This window comes from Cervus canadensis, chromosome X (genome assembly GCF_019320065.1).
Source record: "Cervus canadensis isolate Bull #8, Minnesota chromosome X, ASM1932006v1, whole genome shotgun sequence".
Lineage (NCBI taxonomy): Eukaryota > Metazoa > Chordata > Mammalia > Artiodactyla > Cervidae > Cervus > Cervus canadensis.
The window spans coordinates 20,861,648-20,881,608 of NC_057419.1; the positions used below are offsets into that span (position 1 = coordinate 20,861,648).

General features: G+C 47.9%; 1 protein-coding gene across 3 annotated transcripts in view; it reads left to right on the top strand.

Annotated features, from left to right (window-relative positions):
- Nucleotides 1-19,961, top strand: part of NHS (NHS actin remodeling regulator) — a 337,770-nt gene that overhangs the window by 235,118 nt on the left and 82,691 nt on the right. The window contains exon 1 of one of the 3 annotated variants that reach the window (XM_043459975.1): nt 13,896-16,209. The exons of the other annotated variants lie outside the window; for them this stretch is intronic. Coding sequence (XP_043315910.1) covers nt 16,008-16,209 — 202 coding nt within the window. The 5' untranslated portion in view covers nt 13,896-16,007. Of the gene's footprint in view, nt 1-13,895; nt 16,210-19,961 lie in introns of those variants that run through there. 3 annotated transcript variants of the gene reach the window in all.

Genomic DNA, 19,961 nt, shown 5'->3' on the forward strand with positions numbered 1-19,961 from the left:
AGCTGAATCTCTGCGTGCAGCCAGGGTTTAGAGTCACTGCCTTAGGTAAGAAATCAGAACTTCACTCCCACCCTAACCCCTGCTTTCCCTCAGGGAACCAAGTACGACAATCCAGGACCTAAATCCACCCAGTTTCATGAGGATCAGTGGATTCAGGGGAGAATAAACAGCCAGGTAGTGTTTTATCAGGACAGAAGGACTAAGTCACGGGAAGGAGTGTCAAAAAAATAAGGCCCCTGCAGGTGCCTGCCAGAAGTTTCCAGGCGTTCAAGGAGAAAGATGGTGGGGTGGGGTGGGGTGAAGACCTTTAGGATAGCCTGACCCAGTTTACCTTGGAGACGTGAAGATCCAAGGCTGAGGTGTTGGGGGCAGGCTGGGGTCTGGGGGCGGGGGGAGGTTGAAGGGCTCACCTTCTCAGAGCCACTGGCACTTTGTGAATGGAGCCATCTTCTGGCATTAGTTTCAGCAAGGTCATGGCACCTCTGCCAACTCTGGACAGCTCACCAGTGGGGGAAGACCAGGCCCTTAATCAAAGATGCCTCCAAGTAGGACTTGGCAGAGATTGCATATGGCACAATAAAAGCAGAGGGGAAAATGACTGCTTTTTGCTTCAACACAAATTTTATTACACCAGGTTTCATTATAAAAATGTTATAGTTTTGGGTGTGTGTTTATTACATAAACAATGTAGTTACTCTGATCTTCACCATCTTTCAAACCGGAGTCTCAAAGGGAGTTTTACTTACTAGATTTAAAGCCATGGAACAATTGTTTCATACGATTGCCTTATAAGCATAGGAATAATTCAGGGAAAAAGCAAACTCCCCGCATTCTTTCCTTCTCAGCCCCTGCCGAATCTCCGCAAACTAGAGGCAGGCATAGCCACCAGCTGACCATGCTAGATCTTGTAGCTGCTAAGCTGCATGTGGGTAGACCTCAGTGGAGTAGTATGGTCTTCAGAAGGAGGGCAGAGCGGGACTTAGGCTTAAGGCTCCTGCTGCATCTAGCCTATAAGGGTGTCCTAGTGGCTTGGGTAAATGTGGGAACCACCTAAGCTAATCAGGCTGGCTCTTGGGGCCCAGACCCCTATACCATCCCATAGTCTGGGGCCACAGGGCCCAACAGCTACTGCCATTATTTATGCCCTAATCTCTGGGCATTCATATTTACCAGAAACAAAGCTTTCACATTAGTATAAATATCGTCTCAGATCCCTTAGTTCATTCCTGGGAACTCCACATTCAAAGGAAGTGCTGTGTAGACTGCCACCATCTTATGGAAAAGTCTGTTTTGTCCATTTTATTAGTGTTTTCCATTTTGATTCATTTATCTGATTTTATAGTTGCTGACTTCAGATTGTAAACTTTTTTTCTAACCCTTAAATTGAATGCTTAATTTACAAAATAAATATGTGAATTGCCAGCTATAAATTTACCTCAGAGGACAGCTTTGGTAATTTCCACTGGTTTTACTAGTTGGGTTCATTGTTATGGGTTTCATCCTCTTAATAGTTAGGTTTTGGAGAGGCAGCATGGTGTGGGGAAAATAGGCTTTGGCATCTACCAGATCTGGGTTTAAATCCTCACTCTGCCATGTATCAGTTGTGTGACTTTGGTCAAGTTACAGAATTGCACCTTCCTTATTTCTAAAATAGAGATGGTAAAATCTGCCTTGTATATTCTTTAAATGAGGATGAAATGAGTGAATGCAGGCAAAAGGCTTAGCATAACTCACCTAGGAACTGTTCAGTCTGTAGTAGTTGTGGATAATAAACATATTTAAACTAACACGCCTTTGGCTGGGAAGCTACTCTGCATTTGCATGTCTTAGGCAGGGGGCCAGGACAGTGGGTGTCCTTTCTGGATCAACCCACTTATCCTAACGTCCTCCAGAGGCACTAGCAGATGGGACATGAAAATACCAACAGTGTGCCTAGGGAAGGGCATGCAGCCAAGTGTTACACTGGATTGAGCTTGCTGAGGCAAGCCAGGAAAAAAACTCAGCATAACCCAAAAGCGCACCATTGAGAAATTCCTCTGAAATTCCTTAGTCTGCCTCTCTTGTGGAATGTTCCTCAATAGAATATTGGAGCTGCTCTGTCCCAGACCTGGCTTCTTTCCCAGCTACCCAACTGGGTTGCTTCTCTTCTCTAGGGCTTTGACTGCTTGGCATGGCCAGGGCCTTGAAGGAGCTGAGCATCTGTGGAGCTGAACTTGATGTAGCAGCATCTCTGTGCTGGGCACCAGGCTTGGCTCTGGGCCTCAGACATGACTAAGACCCTGCTCTGCGCTCAAGGACTTACAAGTCAGGAGGATACTGACCCACGAGCAGCAGAAAAGCTGATCATAGTACCTCAGGGCCCATCCACAGGAAGGAGGGACCAGCTCTCCCTTGTGGGGTGTGGCTGACAGAGCAGGGGACCTTTGAACCTACTACGTTCGGGTAAATGGGTTAAGGTGTATCAAGTTTTGGGTGGATTTTTATTTGTGGGGTTTTTGCTTGCTTGCTTGCTTGTCTGTTTTGTCTTGTTCTGTTTTTGAGAACATGGTAGAATGAGCTCACTCTGATCTTCAACATGAAGAAGGAAATACCTAGTCTGTAAAACCAAGAGGTTTTGCCATCTTTAGGTATCTAGGTATTATCATCTTTTATAGAGGCAATATTTTGCAGAAAATGAAAGCCTATTTGCTTGGGGTTGATTCTTGCATTCTCTGAGTTGGAGGTGAGGGTATGGAGGTAGAGGAGATGGGAAGGTTAGGAAGTGTTAAGGCTGCCGGAAAACAGAAGCCAGTGTAACCTGCTGTCCACTCTCTACCCTGCTCAAGTTCTCTGTATGTAGACTTAGGTAGACATTACATGTCTGTGTTCAAGGCAGAATCTTCTAGTCTTCTCCAAAGCTGACCTGTGCTTCTGAACGCTCTGTTGGGTTGCATGGCTTTCTTCCTCCTGGGTGCCACATTTGGAGTCAGGAGGGATACTGAGAAAGTCTACTCTCCTGAGGGTAGCTGGCCTTACGTGTGGCTCTAACTCAGTGACCTTGAGTGTGGTGACACCCACTGGCTCCTGAAATGGCAGAAACGAAATGTGGAAAGGAATTCACCTCAGTCATATGCTCTCATCTGAAACGCAGACCTAGTTGTTCAACATCCAGAGGCCAAATGTCAAACACCAATAAAGGAAAAGATGCAAATGTTTCCTCAGCTTTGAAGAACTGAGGCCTCCCAGGAATGTTATCTTTTCTCCCTCTGGCCCCTACTCTACAACCGAGCAAGGAGGAAGTTTTGATTTATTCTTTAAGACAGAGTAAATCACTCTTCTCTCACCACCTTGTCTCTATGTTATGCTTGCCATGGATGGCATTTGGCCTTTAACAACTAGGATCCCTCTTCCATCTAAGTTTTTATCCCTGGAAACCTTCACCAGCAAGATAGAGCTGGATGATTAATTTTGAAATAAGGCAAAGAGAATAGGCATGAGAATGTGCTTGAGAATAGGCAGGGGGCACACATCAGTAGCCACAGGGCCCTTGGCTTAAATGGATGACAAATTACTCATCCCACCTAATGCAGGCCTCTATAGCTCCTGCTCTGAAAGCCAGAGGTGATAACGGGAGCCATGGGTTTCTAGTACTTTCCACAGCTACCTTGGAAAGCCAGCAAAGTGGCCGGCTGGGAGAATTAAGATAATTGTGTATTGAATGCTATTCCTTGAAAAGAAGTTGATTTGTAGCTTCACTTGATGAGCCTTCTCTTTTTCCCCTCGGCCCATCTCTTCTTGGCATTTCCTTGTTCCTGCTGCTGCTTTTTTGTTGTTGTTGGGGGTTTTGTTTGTTTGTTTGTTTTGTTTTGTTTTTACACTAACGACATCATGGACAAGGAGAGATTTTATTTTGAAGAACAATGATCACATTAACCAGGTGACAGCAGATAAGCTAAAAGTCACTCCGTTTTCCCCTGGGGAAAAATGTTCTTTGCCGCCAAATCGCATTCCGCTTCTCTTTGTCTGGTCTCCTCTTATGGGAGGGTGGCAGGGCTGGCTGCTGAAGGACTCAGAAGAAATCACTGGCAGATAAGATACACCCTTGATTCATATAAGAAGGGAAACTTTTGAGTTCAATGATAAAAAATGACTTCCTTTCCTGTTGCACAACATTCTTGTGGCTGGAACTCTCTGTAGAATGGTGACATTTCTCTACCCTTGGTCCACAGTATCAAGCAGAAAATAACTATGAAATCTGAAACTTGGTAAAGGATGAAAACCCAATTCATTGCAGTTTAATAGACGTGTAGGCCTGGATCAGACTCTAGCTACAGAATCTGCCTACATCCTGCCCTATTTTCAGAGCAAAACTGAGGACTTGCCTACGTTCAAGGTATCACAGCCACATACAAAGACCCAGCCAGTGCTCTGTGCAGGAGCTGGCAAACCCAATTGGTGTGTCACCGCAGGTCCAAGAGCAGCTATTAGAAAACAAACAGACCAAGCTTCCAAGTGACTGAAGAGAAAGTGAGTGGGGGACGGAGGAGGAAAAGGGAAGGAGGCGCCCTGAAGGGAGTGACGTTTAGTTTGATGGATTTCTAGGAATTTGTTGGCCCCCAGAAGCATTCTGGGGTCACAGCTCTCTGAGCTGTGGTTTCTTTGGCAAGATCTCATAGGCCTGTTGTGAAGACTAGAGGATGTAATGAAAACGAAGCACATAGTGCAAGGCTCGGCCCACAATGCAGACTGAGTAACCGTTTGCTGTGTTGTCATTATCAGGAGATGGTGTTGTGTGGAGAACTTGAAGGCCCTCAATCACAGGCCATGAAAACCCTTTGCCCTTTCTAAGGGCACTCTAACCCACTCTTTCTAAGACTTGACTCTCATTTCTCATATCTTGGCAGACTTTGGCTAATATTAGTTCACCTCTGGCAAAATGAAAGCAGATTCAACCAAGTCTCAAAAGATGTTTTGAACCCTACTCCATTTCTCAATATAGCATCTTGTACTCCGGGTTTATAATTTTAGGAGTGGGTGGATATTTGTGTGGCGGTATAGATGGAAAGCCAGTGTCAGATGCGAGCATTGCTCTTGGGTCTTTGTTTTCAGCAACTCATTTCCGCAACTTCAAAAAACATTCACTTGGTCGTTTTTTTCTTCTAATCTGTTTATCCTCCAGTGCTTTTGTTCGGGTCACAAAAGGAAAGGTATTTCTGGCAAAAAGCAATGAAACTTATTTCTTCTAAAGTTTAGCATTTACAATAGAAGGCGAAGTACTGTTGTATCATAAGTGATCAATATAATGTTTTTGAGAGGAGTCTGTCCATTAACATTGGGGGCTGAGGAGATTTGGAGCCTGGAGCTTGGGGAAAACCAGGATGTTAAGATTAAAACCCATCTACGGGCTCTTTATTATGTGCTCAGCAGAACTGTGTGGGTCACAGCAGCTACTCATAGCAACCCTCTGATGCAGGCACAATTATGTTTGTTCCCCAGAGAAGAAAAATGAGGCTTAGAGCATTTGCCTAACTTGCCCAAGATTATAGCTCAGTCGATGGGAACCGGAACTTGGACCCATGTCTGTCTGATCCCAAACCCCAGGCTTTTACCACCAGGCCATACTGACTGTGAGGATTTGAAAATAATGATTCCAAACTAAACTTGGGGGTGGTATCTTTAGGTTATCGTACAGGTTAAGAGTTAAAAGATGTGCCATGGCCTATGCTCTAGTCTCTGCTGAGGTCATCCAAAGAGAAGGAAACTTAGTTTTTATTTGAAGGAGCAACACCCGATCAGCAGAGATAGGCCTGGCACAACATGAGACTTGAGCTAAAGAAGAGGTGCCAGAGAAGGGACAGAGCCAACAGTGTCCGCTCACCCCCCCCCCACCAACCCCATGTCTTGAGAAAACAGAGTGGTGTAGGGAAGGCCTTTGACTTTCTCTTTCAGTCCTAAGCTAGTTAACCTGACTGCCTGTAACTGATATATTTATTATCCAGCATTGTTTATCAGTGACATATTGTTCAAATATTCATTTCCTAGGAGAGGGTTGTAAATGTCTCCTGCAATCATAAAAGGTGATGGATTAACAAGTCAGGGAGGTTGCGGCAGGTCAAGAAGTTACCACGTGGGGTTTCCCACACCATCGCTCGCGAGGGTCGGCAGGTCACGAGTAGTCTCTCAGTGGCGAGAGAGAGGAGAGTTGGTCCTCTCTGACTTCCTGACTTCAGCATCCTGGTGAAGGTCCTCACAGTGATTATACTTCATCTCATTCAAAGGTTTTGAGCAAAGTAACAAGTAGCAGGTACGATTACAGCTCTTCCTGGATTTGCAGGAATCTGATTGTAACTGTCTCCGTTCTCCACTTGGCCATCTTCCCACCATCATCTGCTTTCCCAGAGTTCTCAGGTGCTCACCCTTCAATAGCAGGCCAAACCACGCCTTGATCCTCCTCCAGGTCACATCCCACCTGGCTTCTCTAGCGTTGCTTCTGGTATATCTTATGGTCATTTCTCTATTGTTTGACGTCACCCCATCCTTAAATGACAAAACCTTCCCTCCCAGTTTGGCATATGATGCTATTTTTCTGTCTTCTCTGATCTGGAAGTTGCAGTTCTGATTCCACCCTAAAGGCACCTCACGGAGGTCCCAGCCTAGAGCCAGAATCCCCGTTCTCACACTGGACAAAGTGGTTGGGAAGCAGGGTCAGGGCCTGAACTGGGGGAAGCTGCCACCACTGGTGTAGAGAGGGTTTTTTTTTTTTTAATTTCTGAAGTTTCTCAGCAAAACATCCCCTTTTCTGGAACATAATTAGTATGTGTTGAACCACAAATGTAGAAAATCGCTGAGGGTACAGACCAACATATGTTCACAGGGCTACAAAGAAGGTTTCTTTCTTTCTCCCTTTCCTTTATTTGCTCCTTGCAAAGCCTTGCCAGAGTCAACTGAAAAGAACCCCTTTTCATCATATACACTTTTTCCCAAGAAGTAAAATGAACTAAATTAATTCATTCACTCAGCACTGTAAATACCAAATGAAGAAACCATAGATGTATAGATGTAAATAATCCCTCTGTAATTATTTTTTGTGTTTATATAACTAGAGGGCACCAGTAGAAAGAAAAGAGAAATTACCCTAAGTTCAAAGGTTCCCAGATTTACTAAGAAAATTAGGAAAGAAAAGAAAGAAGCCCAAGCATCTCATGCAAAGACAGCCAAACAATCAACTCATATGTTACTCACCAGCACTTTCTGCAAAAGAAATGACTTTTGATGAAACTGCTAGGAACTCTGAATGCTGAGCATTTTTCCTATTAAATAAAGTTAGTAATTAATGTAGCAATTAAGAGTGCAGGGGTTGATTTCACCATGTTGAAACTGCGTCGTGCAGCCAAGGTTGAGCACTTCTGTTGAGGTATTTAGTTGTACCATTGTTTCTTCCTGTCTCAGACTATTGAGTGCGGCCCTAATTTAGTTTGGAATTGTTCCTTTCTTCCTTTTGAGAGTCTCCATCTGTAAGTTCCCCAAGTGTGTGGGAAAGGGAGGGTGTGCATCTCTTCTCCCCTGGCCACCTGTGTCTTTGGCTGCCCCATCTTCTTAAGAAGACAACTTGACTGTTGTTGAATATTACGAAACTGGTTCTTGTTCTCAGGCTTACTCCTCTGTTTGCCTGAGTGGGTTCTGGGGTCGAACACACCATCTCTCTTTCTCCTCCTCCTCCTATGCACTGACCATCTCCTGGGGGTGACTCTGGGCCACTCCCCTTGGAGATGCTGTCCCCCAAACCACACGACCCAGCATCAGGCTGACAAACCCAGGGTTGAGGAGGGAAGGTGGATCTCCATGACTGAAGGCTAGTCGTAGGAAGCCTCTCTGGCTTGGCACTTTCACGGGGCATAAATGAGATGATGTGAATACTTTAAGCTATGGCAATGTGTGGAGCCACAAAAAAGAATTCATTTTGTTTTTAGGAAGGTTTTAGTTGATTGATATCTGCATTTAAACCAGGTCTCAACACTTAGTATCTGTTTTGACAAGTGGCTAGAAATGGACAGAACTTCCTCAGTTGGCCTTTTCTGTGTAACAAACCCCCCTAGTATTTAGTGGCTTAAAAATCAGTGGGTGGTTCTTCTGGTCAAGCCCTGCAGGATGATCTAGGGTGGCCTCATTTACACATTGGTGGCTAGCGGGCTCGGGGTCAGAATGAGGCGGACAAGTGAACCCCATGTGTGTCATCTGCCAACAGCCTAGCCCAGCCTAGCCTAGCCCTGCTCTCAGTGGCTATAAGCCTGGATAGGCACCATGATCAGCAGAGGTGTAGCAGCTGGAACACATCTTGAGTCCCAGGCTCAGAACAAGTTCAGTGTCATGTCTACTACATTCTATTGGCTAGATGAAGTCACAAGGACTTGCTCAGATTCAGGGTGGAGAAATAGATTCTACCTTTTGACGGGCAAAGCTGAAAAGTACTACAGCTCTATTTTGAAATCTATACAATAACCAAGCTCCTTTATTTGTAACTTAATATATACTGAGATACACACACACACACACACACACACACACACACACACATATATGAACTTGGTGTTCTTCCACTGATAAGGTAACTCTCACTTGCACTCAAGTAGACTTTGTAAGTGGGAGAGAAGGGGTAGGAATTGTCCATGGCCATGACAAATGAATGATCCATGTAAATACTATCTGTCATGTGAGTCATATTGTTAAAAGGTTGTGAACAGCTGTCTAGAAGGCAATGTGGTGAGGTGGAAAGAGCACAGACCTTGGAAAAAGACAGATCTGAGTTCAAACTTCATCTCTGCTTTTAGCTGGATGGCCTTAGGCAAGTTACTTAACCTCTTTAAGCATCCATTTCCTCAACCATAAAACTGGCATAGTGATACCTGAGGCTGTTGTGAGGATTAAATGAGATTATGTATAACGCTGTACATAGTAAAGAGCCATTTCATGCTAGCTTCCTTCCCCCTCCCCTTCATTTAAAAAAATAATAATTTTATTTATTTATTTATTGGCTGCACTGGGCCTTCTTTGTGTGTCTGTGTGCTCAGTTGTGTCTGACTCTTCTGCAACCCCATGGACTGTAGTCCGCCAGGCTCCTCTGTCCATGGGATTCTCCAGGCAAGAATATTGGAGTGGGTTGCCATGCCCTCCTGCAGGGGATCTTCCCAACCCAGGGATGGAACCCGGGTATCCTGCCATTCCTGCATTGCCGGCAGGTTATTTACCACTAGCTCCACCTGGGAAGCCCCGTCCCCTTCCTTTTTTCTTTCTTTGAAATTCACATGCAGTGGGCATAGTGGCTTCTACTTAGAATCACAGCTGCCAAGTTCCTTTCTCTGCCAGGTACCAGGTTTTCTTTTTCTACATCCTGCCTATTTTAGAGAAATGACTTTGATATAGTATTTTTCAACCTGGGATCTTGGCAGTATTTGCAAACATAAGCATACAGCTAACAGTTCCAAGACAATTCTTAGTTTTGGTGCTATACATGATGTCACACTCTTGAACTGTGCATAGCTTGGTTTTCTTTATGGTCTGGATATCCTGAGGAATTCTGGAAACTCACCACCAGAAAAGCAGACTTTGAAGTAATAAAAAGTGGGCAGCAGTGTATGGGAATGGAGTTCTCTCAGAAAGGACGTATTTACAGTGGGGAAGGTTTGCAAACACATCTAGGGGCTCTAAGTGGTGAGCCCGGGCTTTGGGGGCTGGGGAGGTGGGGCAGATGGGGCCAGACCTCTGCTTCTCAGATGCATTCCATGGGGCTCCATTTTGGCTAAATCATCATAATTCCCACCAAGACAGCACAGAATGATAATGGTTTTATTTATTATTTTATATGCATTGCCAGGATATGCAAAGCTTTATAGCTTGCCATAAATCGAGAGGGATTATCACAGCTGTTACTTATTTTAACAGGTCACAATACAGTAGTTTGTGCCAGATGGTTTTGAGAATTTTGAGAGAGAAATTTTATACAGGCAGCCATACAGACACTAGCTTGGGTAGTTGGGCCCTGAAATTAATTTACATTTGTTATGATATAAAATGTATATGAATAAACACATAGTTCCTTATGAACGAGCAAGCCATTTTAGAGCAGTGGTGTCTTGTGGAAGTCACAAGATCTCCTGTGAGCAGCGGTGGGCTGGCACCTGTGATGTGATGTTGCCAGGAGCCAGGAGGAGTGAGACTCTGCCACACCCGCCTGATACCAGGGACATCCAGCTTGCTTCAGGGAAATAAATGTTGGAGGTCAAACTGGGTTTCTGTTATTGGAGCCCAAGAGAGGAAAGGAGGGAGGCCACCTTAGGGAAACATCTGAGGAGGGTGTGTATGCTGGAGAGTGAAACTGGAATTGGGATTCCCCAGGTAACCAACAAGGTCAGTCTGGGACAAAAGGGTTTCCCAGACTGGGCAGATTGCAGTTCATACTGTTGTTATTATTATTTACAAAGATTTATTTATGTATTTGGCTGCCTCGGTCTTAGGTGTGGAACAGAGACTCTAGTTGTGGCTCGCAGGCTCGGGCTCAACAGTTGCATTGTGTAGGCCTAGTTGCTCCACAGTGTGTGGGATCTTAGTTCCCCGACCAGGGATCACACCCACGCCCCCCTGCACTGCAAGGCAGATTCTTAAGCGCTGGACCACCCGGAAGTTCCCCCACCCCAGGTCATATTATTGCCCTTGCAGATGCTGAAGTTTATGTGTAGAGTGGTCAGTTCTGGAAGATAAGCAGAAATGGCAAGAAGAAATAAGAAGTGATGATGAAGAATCATTTCAGAAGGTGGTTTTGGTTCCAGGTGTCATAAAACAATAAACTTCCAGAATGAGAGACCTAGAGAAAACCTCTCAGATCATCTCCACTGTCCTTGTTTTATAGCTGAAGAAACAGACCAAGAGGATCACTTACATTCAGTCATCTTGGTTCTTTCAATTAAAAAAATGAACACACACACAAAAAATGAACACAGACTGTCAGGGTTTGTGGAGTCTGTAGGCCTCTCCCCACACCTCTCTTTGATTTGCCTCCTCCCTGCACCAAGTATGTCTCCTGCTGCCCAACCTTGTGCTGGCAAAGGACTGCCCCCACCCATCAGAATAATGCAAGTGTTAGTCACTCAGTCATGTCCAATTCCTTGGGACCCCCTGGACTGTAGTCGACCAGGCTCCTCTGTCCATGGGATTCTCCAGGCAAAGAATACTGCACTATGCTGCCCTGCCCTCCTCCAGGGGATCTTCCCAACGCAGGGATCCAACCCAGGTCTCCTGCATTGCAGGTGGATTCTTTACTCTCTGAGCCACCAGAGAAGCCCAGGTCTAAAGCACAGCTGGGTTTTCTTGGTAAACTGCCCCAAGATATAAAGATAATCACTTCTGGAACAGGACTAAAGTTTTTTAGCTTTTTCCAATCAACTTCTTTAGCTCCTATAAGATAACAATGAAATAATTAAGCAAGAAAGGCAAGTTTAGAACAGACTTGGGGCATATATTGGGTATCATCTATGTCTAGAAAGTCAGGAAGTGACAGTATTTTGAAAGTTGAATAGACCATGAATGTCAGGGGACAGAATTAGAACCTTTCTTATAGATTCCCCTGAGATGACGAGTAGAAGCATTAAAGCTTTAAAAATCTGGAGGCTAGATAATACCGAAAGGGCCCACTGTTTCCAGAGATGCTGAGCTTCCAGTAACTTTATCTCTGGAACACAGCACTAAGCCTGAAAGTAAGTGGAAGGAGCTTCCCTGGACTGCAAATAGTTGTCAGCAAGCCCATGCACCTTGTCACTTAGATTCTTGCTCAGGCCACTAGTAACTCTTCCTTAGTGGGCGGCTGTTACCCAGCCATGATGTCTATTTCCCTCAGCCCACTGTGGCTTCAAAGAACAGGGAGGGAGCTAGAAGACGGTGAGGGGAGTGACAGTGGGGAACTAACAACCATCAGGGAAAGAGCTTGGAAATCCAGAAAGGAGTCTTTGAAATGTGTTGCCATAGAGACTGATAATAAGCCTTCCTAATAAAGACCCTAAGTAATCAGCAGAGCATTAAATTGTGTTTTGTATCATCTGATTAAAGAGATAGGAGAGTGACTTGTTCAAGGTAGGCTAATTCTGGTAACCAACCCCCAACATTTCAGTGGCTTCTTTCTGACACTGCAGGTCTAATGCAGGTTGGCATGCAGTCACTTGCGTCCCCAGGCTCTTTCCATTTGGGGGTTTATTTACCCCAGGGTCTCTTAATATATGTTGGAATGGGCAAGAGCTTTTCTGGGCCTGGCCTAGGACACACAGGCCTTTCCCACCTCCCACTGGCAACACGGAGTTACATGGCTGCGCCTGATGGCCAGGGAGGCTGGCTGGAGGAGCAAGACAGGGACAGTCGGTTGAATAACTAACTAGCTAGTTTCTTCCAGGGAAAATATAAGACGTGCTCTAAAACAATGAGGGGCTTCGGTGAACTGCTCTTGGTCGGCTCAACTTGAATTGAATGGACGATCTCCGATAATTGAATGAACGGACTTACACATTTGAGTTGAATGGATTTACACATTTCCTGGGAATACCAATTAAAGGGAACAGTCCTGTCCTGAGTCACGTGGTAGATTCAGAGGCCGGCAAACTATGGCTCTCAGGCCAAATCCCACCCCCTGTCTGTTTTGTGCATAAAGTTTTATTGGAACTCAGCCACTTCCATTCATTTATGCCTTTTGAGCTATAACAGCAGAGTGGAGTCATGGCAATGGAGTCCTTGTGGCTTTTGAAGCCTAAAATATTATCTGACCCTCGACGGAATGAGTTTGCTGATCCCTACTCTAGATCATCACTGTCCTAAAGGGACGACACATTTGCCATTGTTTTCCTCCTGAGACCTGGTACCCTTGGCTTCCAGAAAAAAACAAGCAGGACACCCACATGGGCTGGGACGTAAACTCTGCCTTTAGAATGCTAGCTCCAAGAGGGCGGAGTCCGCTCTGTCCACTCTAGCACCCAGCACAGTACCTGGCATTCAGGATGTTCAATAAGTACTTCTGTTTGAACCCGTGAGCCATAGGAAGCATCAGGTACCCTAACCACCAGAAACAGGGTAGGGACTCAGAAAAACTACAATCTGAGCTTATTTGGGAAGACCTAAGACACAGGAAGGAGCTTTCTTCGTTGGGCGTTTATTACGTGCCAGGCACCATCATGGTGCTTTGTATCTATTATTTTATTTCCTCTTCCTAACAACCGTATAAATTCACATCCTGTTTGCCTTTTACAAGTGAGGAAAACCAAGGTTCAGAAAAGTCAAATGATTTTTCAAAGGCCATACTGCTAAGAGTGGAAAAGCTTAGATTCCAACTCAGGTCTTTCTGGGACTTAAGTCCAGGGTTTGTTTGTTTTTTTCTTTTCTTTTTCCTCTCTCTCTCTCTCTCTCTATACCACAGGACTTGCCAAAACCATACCCAAATGTAAGTGATCTAGTTATATCATTATTTTCATTGTCACTGTTAAGAACAACCTCATCGCTGTAAAGATGAATGCAAAGGGGAAGACATGGATGGCCATTTTCATCACTTTACAGAGCTCTGCGGGCCTCACTGCTGAGGCTCTCCTTTGGTAGAGCAGCCCTGAAAAGCTGGAGCAAGACAGTCCATCTCCTTGGGATGTGTGATTAGTGACTTGGCCACCAGCTCCCCCTGATCTTGCCAGGGATGGCTGTAGAGGGTGGCCATTTTGCTCACTGGAACATAAATTCTCATTTCAAAGCCCGAGTGGTTTGAGTCCGCACAGGCAGGGCTTCCCGTGGCCTGGTGGAGTCTGTCCCAGAGCTCTCAGGGTGCTTTTAACAAGCTCCCGGGTGCCTCTGGTCCTTCGACAAGCAAGTCTAAGGGAAAGACTCCTTTTTTTCCTTTTTTCAGCAGCAGTTGCACACCTGCTGTGGCCACTCCACCAGGCTCCCCCTAAGCCAAGGGAGCGGTGGGCTCTGCTCCCACTGACTCCTCAGGGAGGTCTGGCATTCTCCATCATGCCGCCTTCGTGAAACCCTGTGGTCCTCTGGTGTCCAGGAGAGGCCGTCCCTCCTTCCCTGGTCTGCTGCTTCTCTGTCTGATCTCCCTGGCAGGCTCTTTTCCTTTGTCGACCCACCCCTTGAACTTTGGGGTTCACGACTCTTCTCGGCCTCACTTGGGGGAGTGACCGTGCCACCTCCTCCCACCTTATCCTTCCTGACCTCGCCTCACTGTCTTCCAGCGGGGACTCTAGCCTATGCTGTAGGCTGGCAGCCCTTGGAGGAGGTTGGTGCGAGCAGGGTCAGAGGAGAGCAGCCAGCCTGGACTAACTTGGCTTCCACGTGATCCTTTGTGTGATCACAATCGTAATTCATAGTAATGCCAATTAGGAAATACTCTCTACCAGGGCTTGTGCCAACCCTGTGATTTCTTCTGACCTTGGCAAGTCGAGTGTTTCACCACAATTTGTGAATTATGGAGGGGTCAGAGGCCTCGTGGACACAGGACTGCTCTTGCATGCAAATCTGCCCAGGACCTCGGTCTCCCTATTTGAAAACAGGTAGCCTGGTCAAAACAGGGGCAAGTTTTCCCTAAATGGGTTTCCAAGGCTTCAAGATAAAGTACCAGAAACTGCCTCCCACAAGGCATATTTTGGATAATTTCATTCACTGCTTTCCCCCTGGTTATATATTAGGATATATCCCATAAGTGTTGTGTTTTTAGTGGCCCTAAATGGCTTTCTGTCTTCTGCATGTGGTGGTTATATATAGAATCTGCCAGCCTAAGGCATGGGTACACACTGCCGTGGTTTTTAACCCCGGTTTCTTCTCAGAGCTGGTTTAGTAAATTACCCATCCCTGGAGATGAGCCCGTCGCCGGGAAGGCATTGTCTTTGCAGTGTTTTGGAGCCTGGGCAGGCTGAGTTGTGTCCAGCCTGCGAGGTTTCGCCAATGAAAGGAGGGAGGGGAGGCAATGTTACAATATTCGGCCGCTCTAATCCTGTTACGCACGCGGGCACATGCTCCGCGCCAGTCTCCAGCCTCCCTCTTGCCCCGGCTGGAGGAGTTGGCACGGTCGGCATCTCTGATTCCTCTGCTGTTGGCTCGAGACCAGGGAGCGGGGAGGTGAGAAGGGAACCACGGGGGTGCGGTGCTGAGCAGCCGCGGTCGGTCCAGCCTGTTGGTGATGAGCCGAGCCCGCCGCCTCTCTGGGCATGGGTAACGCGCAGCGCCAGCGGTCGTGCTACCGGAGAAGGAAACGCACAGGTACCAGAAATCCGGATCCAGGATCCTCCGCAGCCCCCGGCTCCTCTGAGCGCGCAGGGCCCGCTTTGTGGCCAGCTCCCGCGCGCCACCGAGTTTGGGGCTGGGGTCTGAGTCCTGCAGCTCACTGCGGCTGGCAGCAGGGGACGGATTATTTTTAGCAGGTTCCCTTTAGCCCAGTGGAGCCAGGAGATGTTCACAGAGCCGGGCGGCTGTCTGCAGAGCGTTGGTGCAACCGTGCCTGCTGCCCGGGAGGTTTGGCTGCCGCAGTCCCCTCCATTCACTGGGCTGTAAATCGAAGCTGTCTACACCGGCAAGGCGCTCGATCCCAGCGTGGCCCTGGGGCTACGTCCCGCCCAGGTCTCCTGGCACCTGATTTCCCAGTGGTCAATTAGGTGTCTCTGCCTGCAGCATTGAAGCAGTGGAGGGGCCAATGCCCCGGCTTTGATGGAGTGCGCCGTGCGCAGAGACCTCCCCAGTCGACTTCCTCATCAGAAGGCAGCATCCATTCATAATTCTCTCTCAGCCTGTGGACCGAGTTTGGCTGGAGCTGAGCATGGACTCCGGCGATCTCCCTTTTTGCATCTGAAGCAGAAACTAAGATAAAAGGGAGAAGGAAGGGGGAATGCGGTCCTAACGCAACAAGGCGCTGGAAAGCCCCCCGGGAGGCCTCTCCTTTGCAGGGAGAGGGAGAAGAGGCAGATCGCGAGCCCAGCGCCTCAGCCAGCTGCTGCTTCGCTGCGGAGCCGGCACGCATGCCTACCTCACCTGACGGCCGCATTCCCGGGGAGCCGGCGCGGGGCCCGGCGGCGCGCCCAGGGCGCACGGGCGGTAGGATCTCTGCACCGGGGGAACGAAGCGCGGGCGGGCTTACCAGGGCCGAGCCCGAGCCTGAGCGGGCGCCCGGGGAGGCCAGCCTCGGCCCGGAGCCCCACCGCAACCCCCCGGGATGTTCCGGTGTGTGTGAGACGGGACCGGCGTGGGGGGAGGGGGGAGGGGCAGGTGACATCATTTTTAACTAATTTTTCACACCTCTGGGTGGTGGGTAAACTTGGGGAACGGAGGAAGCAGGAACCGCAGCCCCGCCGCGCGCTAGCCTGAGAGGAAATACCCCTAGCCGAGGTCCAAGAGCCCGGTCCCCTTGGCAGAGCAGAGTGAGGGGGAGTGGGCAGTCAAGGTGGACCGCGCATAGCTCTGAGGGATGAGGGGAGCCCCTCTGGCTTTGGGGGGGGGGTGGCTTTTTTTTTCTTTTAAAGCATATTGCAGCTGCAGCTTTGAAGTTTGCCGCCTCCTCCCCACCCCCATCCTGGGTTTTGGGGCGGGGCGCACTCTTCCACGCGGCTGCCCAGGCCTCCTTGCTCGGGTGCAGGCACTGCAGGGGCTGGAGGCGACAGGGACTCGAAGGCACTGGAAGTAGGAGGGCACCCCGAGGCTCGGCCTTCTGGGAGCTCTAGGGGCTGGGAGAAGTCGGGGGCACCTCTTGGTGCCTCTTCCTGTTTTCCTGCCCTGCTGGAAAACTGGGTGTTGGGTGACATTTTGCCTGTGCTGGGTTCTCCCTGTCACAGATCTGGCTGTGATGCTGTAAGGCAAGTGGACTGTCAGGACGAGCTGGACGAGAGAGGCGGCCGAGCTGCAGCTTTTGCTTTTGTGGCAGTGTTAACCCCATCAAGCCAGCTCCCTTGGTGCACCTGTCCCCCTGGGTCACTGTCTGGGGGGACGTGAGTCTGGCTTCTGATTGACTAGTCGCTGGCGGGTCAAAGTGGGATTTGCCCAGGGCCTGCCAGGCCAGGGATGGGGGGACAGTAGAAGAGCGAAGCCCCCCACCCCCACCCCCGGTACCCCCCTCAGGGGAAGGTTAAGCAGGCCCGCCATGATGGTGCCCGGTTGTGGCCACCGTGTGCTCTGCTCCTGAGTTTGGGAGCTCTTGTTTTATGAGGTTTTTATTTTCCAGTTTCATGCCTCCTGGTCCCCAGTTTGTTTTTCACAGCTGCTTGTGAGCAAGGCAAAGATAACAGCATCTAAAAATAGCCTTGCGGGCTGGAGATGCAGCTTAGCCGGACCCCACCATCACAAGGATGGGGTCTCCCTTCCCGGATATGTGAGAGTGAGCCCCGCTGAGCCCCCAGGAAGCCTGAGGCCAGGTCCACACAGCCTTCAGAGGCAGTGCCGCCTCCAGTCTCCGGACAGGGTTGGGATGCTAGGACACTGGTCTGGGTGAGAGAGCAGCTGCCTGTCCACCCCTCTGTGAGGGCCAGAGCTACTGGGCTGCAAGATTGGGGGATGGGATCCCAGACAGGGACCCCTCCCCAGCCCCCAGCTGTGGGATTCTGCAGCTTTACATTCTCTGGGAGTTCTGCTTAGCCATCCATGTGGGGCTTCCTCCTCTGTGCTTCAGGGGCTAGCAGACCACACACCCCCAGAGGCATTTGGCCTGGAAAATAGAGGGACCAAAGGGTCCAGGTGGTATTTAAATCATGCCAGCTCCATGGGTGCAGATAGTAGCTGGGGTGCCACTCTTTCAGATGGAAATCTCTGGACAGTTGAGTGAGGAACCTCTTCTTGGTAACTGCAGGGTACCTGGTCTGTCTGAGAGGGGCAGCCCCAGCTGATGGGGAAGGTACCACATGGAAGGGAGGAGACAGGAAGGGACTGAGGACTTCAGTGATGCTAGTGGATGGCAGGAAGCCATGGTCTCCTCCTGGGTTCCTGGATCCCTTGAGCCTGCCAGGGCTCTCCTGTTATTTATTTCCATAAACCTTCATTTCCCCCATGTTTGCCTTCTCTTTGGTGGCAAAGATAGCAAAGTCCAGTGTGAAGAAAAAAAAGAGACCCCATCTGTTCTTGATCTGATTGAATCATAGGATTTTTTTTTATTTTGGCAAAAATGCATTGGTAACTGCTGAAAAAATGTAAATGCCTAACCTTTTAACATTGAAAGAAATAAACTAGAGTGTATGGGGATTTAGGAGGGAAGGTGCACATTCCCACCATCAGTTCCCTATTCAAGATAGAACCTACTGGATGAGTCTCTCTTCCTTTTCAAAGTGCATTTTGATTTTTAAATTGTACATTGATTTTCCTTGGACTTCCCTGGTGGCTCAGATGGAAAAGAATCTGCCTGCAATGTGGGAAACCTGGGTTTGATCCCTGGATCGGGAAGATCACCTGGAGGAGGTCATGGCAACCACTCCAGAATTCTTGCCTGGAGAATCCCATGGACAGAGGAGATCAGGACCGTATTAAGATAGCTTTTGATTGGGGGAAAGGAAGAGATTAGGAAACCAAATACCTCTGATAAATCCTCTAATCATTCCTGATTAGTCTTCTAGTAGAGGCCTCAGAATATTTGCTGGTTCATCTATGTCCCTCACCTTGATGTTCCCTACAGAAGATGCAAGATTATTGATGATTCCATTTAGCCCAAAGGCCCAGTGCAACAGTAGCTAACTCTTTGGCCCCCTTGGAAGAGCATATGGGAAGACCATGAGCTGGGATACAGAAGTCTTTCCTAAAGACTCACTGACTTGGCTCTGCCTGTAGCAAATAAGATGTCAATGATCTGTTATACCAAAACAGAAAGGTGCTGCTTCCTCTTGAAGTTCAGAACCTGGATCAGCAGTTAACTGGAGACTCACACTGAGAGCATTGGTTAAGGAATACCATAACAAATAAGTCCCAGATCTCAGAATTTTAACACAATGCAGTTTTTTTCTTTATCATATAAAGTGTAATAAACGTTTAGCTTGTGATGACAAGGAATCTGGTCTCATGACCTCTTGCAGCTCTGCTATCCCCTAGGGCCTCAGAGTCCCTCCTGAGTTTCTTTGCATCTAGCCAACAGAAGGGGAAAGAGCACTGGGGATTGGAAGTAGCACATCTCATCCCCATCCACATTCCACTGGCTAGAAGTCAATCACGTGACCACAGCAAACTGCAAGGGAGGCTGGGAAATGTAGTCTGTGCCTGGAAGATGCCCCTTTTTTGCTCTCCTTTAGGATTGGATTTGGCTCTGGGCAGGTCATGTAGCCAAATACATATCTGTCTCTTTAAAATGGTGGTACCTGCCCTTTCCTGTCTCACAGGATTTGGAAAGGTGTCAAGACATAACAGACTTCTGGAGGGACCATCTGGTCATTGTCATTATTCCCCATGTTATAGATCACTTGCCCAATGTGATACAGCTAGTTTATGGCAGAGCTGCAGTTAGAACCTCGGTCTCCTTCTCTTAGCTCTGTGTTCCTTCTGCCATGTGCTGATCACTCTGCCCTCTTAGGAAAATAGTTACATAGGGTAGAGTTTCAGAAAGCTGATATACAGTCCACTAGATAGCCTTCATCTTGTATAATCACTAGAAACAGCCATTCATATTACCTAAAATTGATGTGAGATTCCCCCCCCCCCTCCGCCAGTTGTTACTGTAGAACCAGTTAGAGTTAGTCTCAGAAGAGCCAGGCATTGGTCTATCCCCTGTACATAGATGAACTCACTTAATCCTCATAAGAAACCTGTGAGGGAGGGATTATTATCATACCAACTTTATAGATAAGGACGCTGTGGCACAGAGAAGTTAAGTAACTTGTGCAGGGTTTTACAGGTAACACGTGACAGATCTGGGATTTGATCCCAGGTGACGTGGCTCCAGAATCCAACCCTGGACCATCTGGCTACATTCTGTCTCTGCTTTGGTGGGCTCTGGGTTCTGGCCTTCT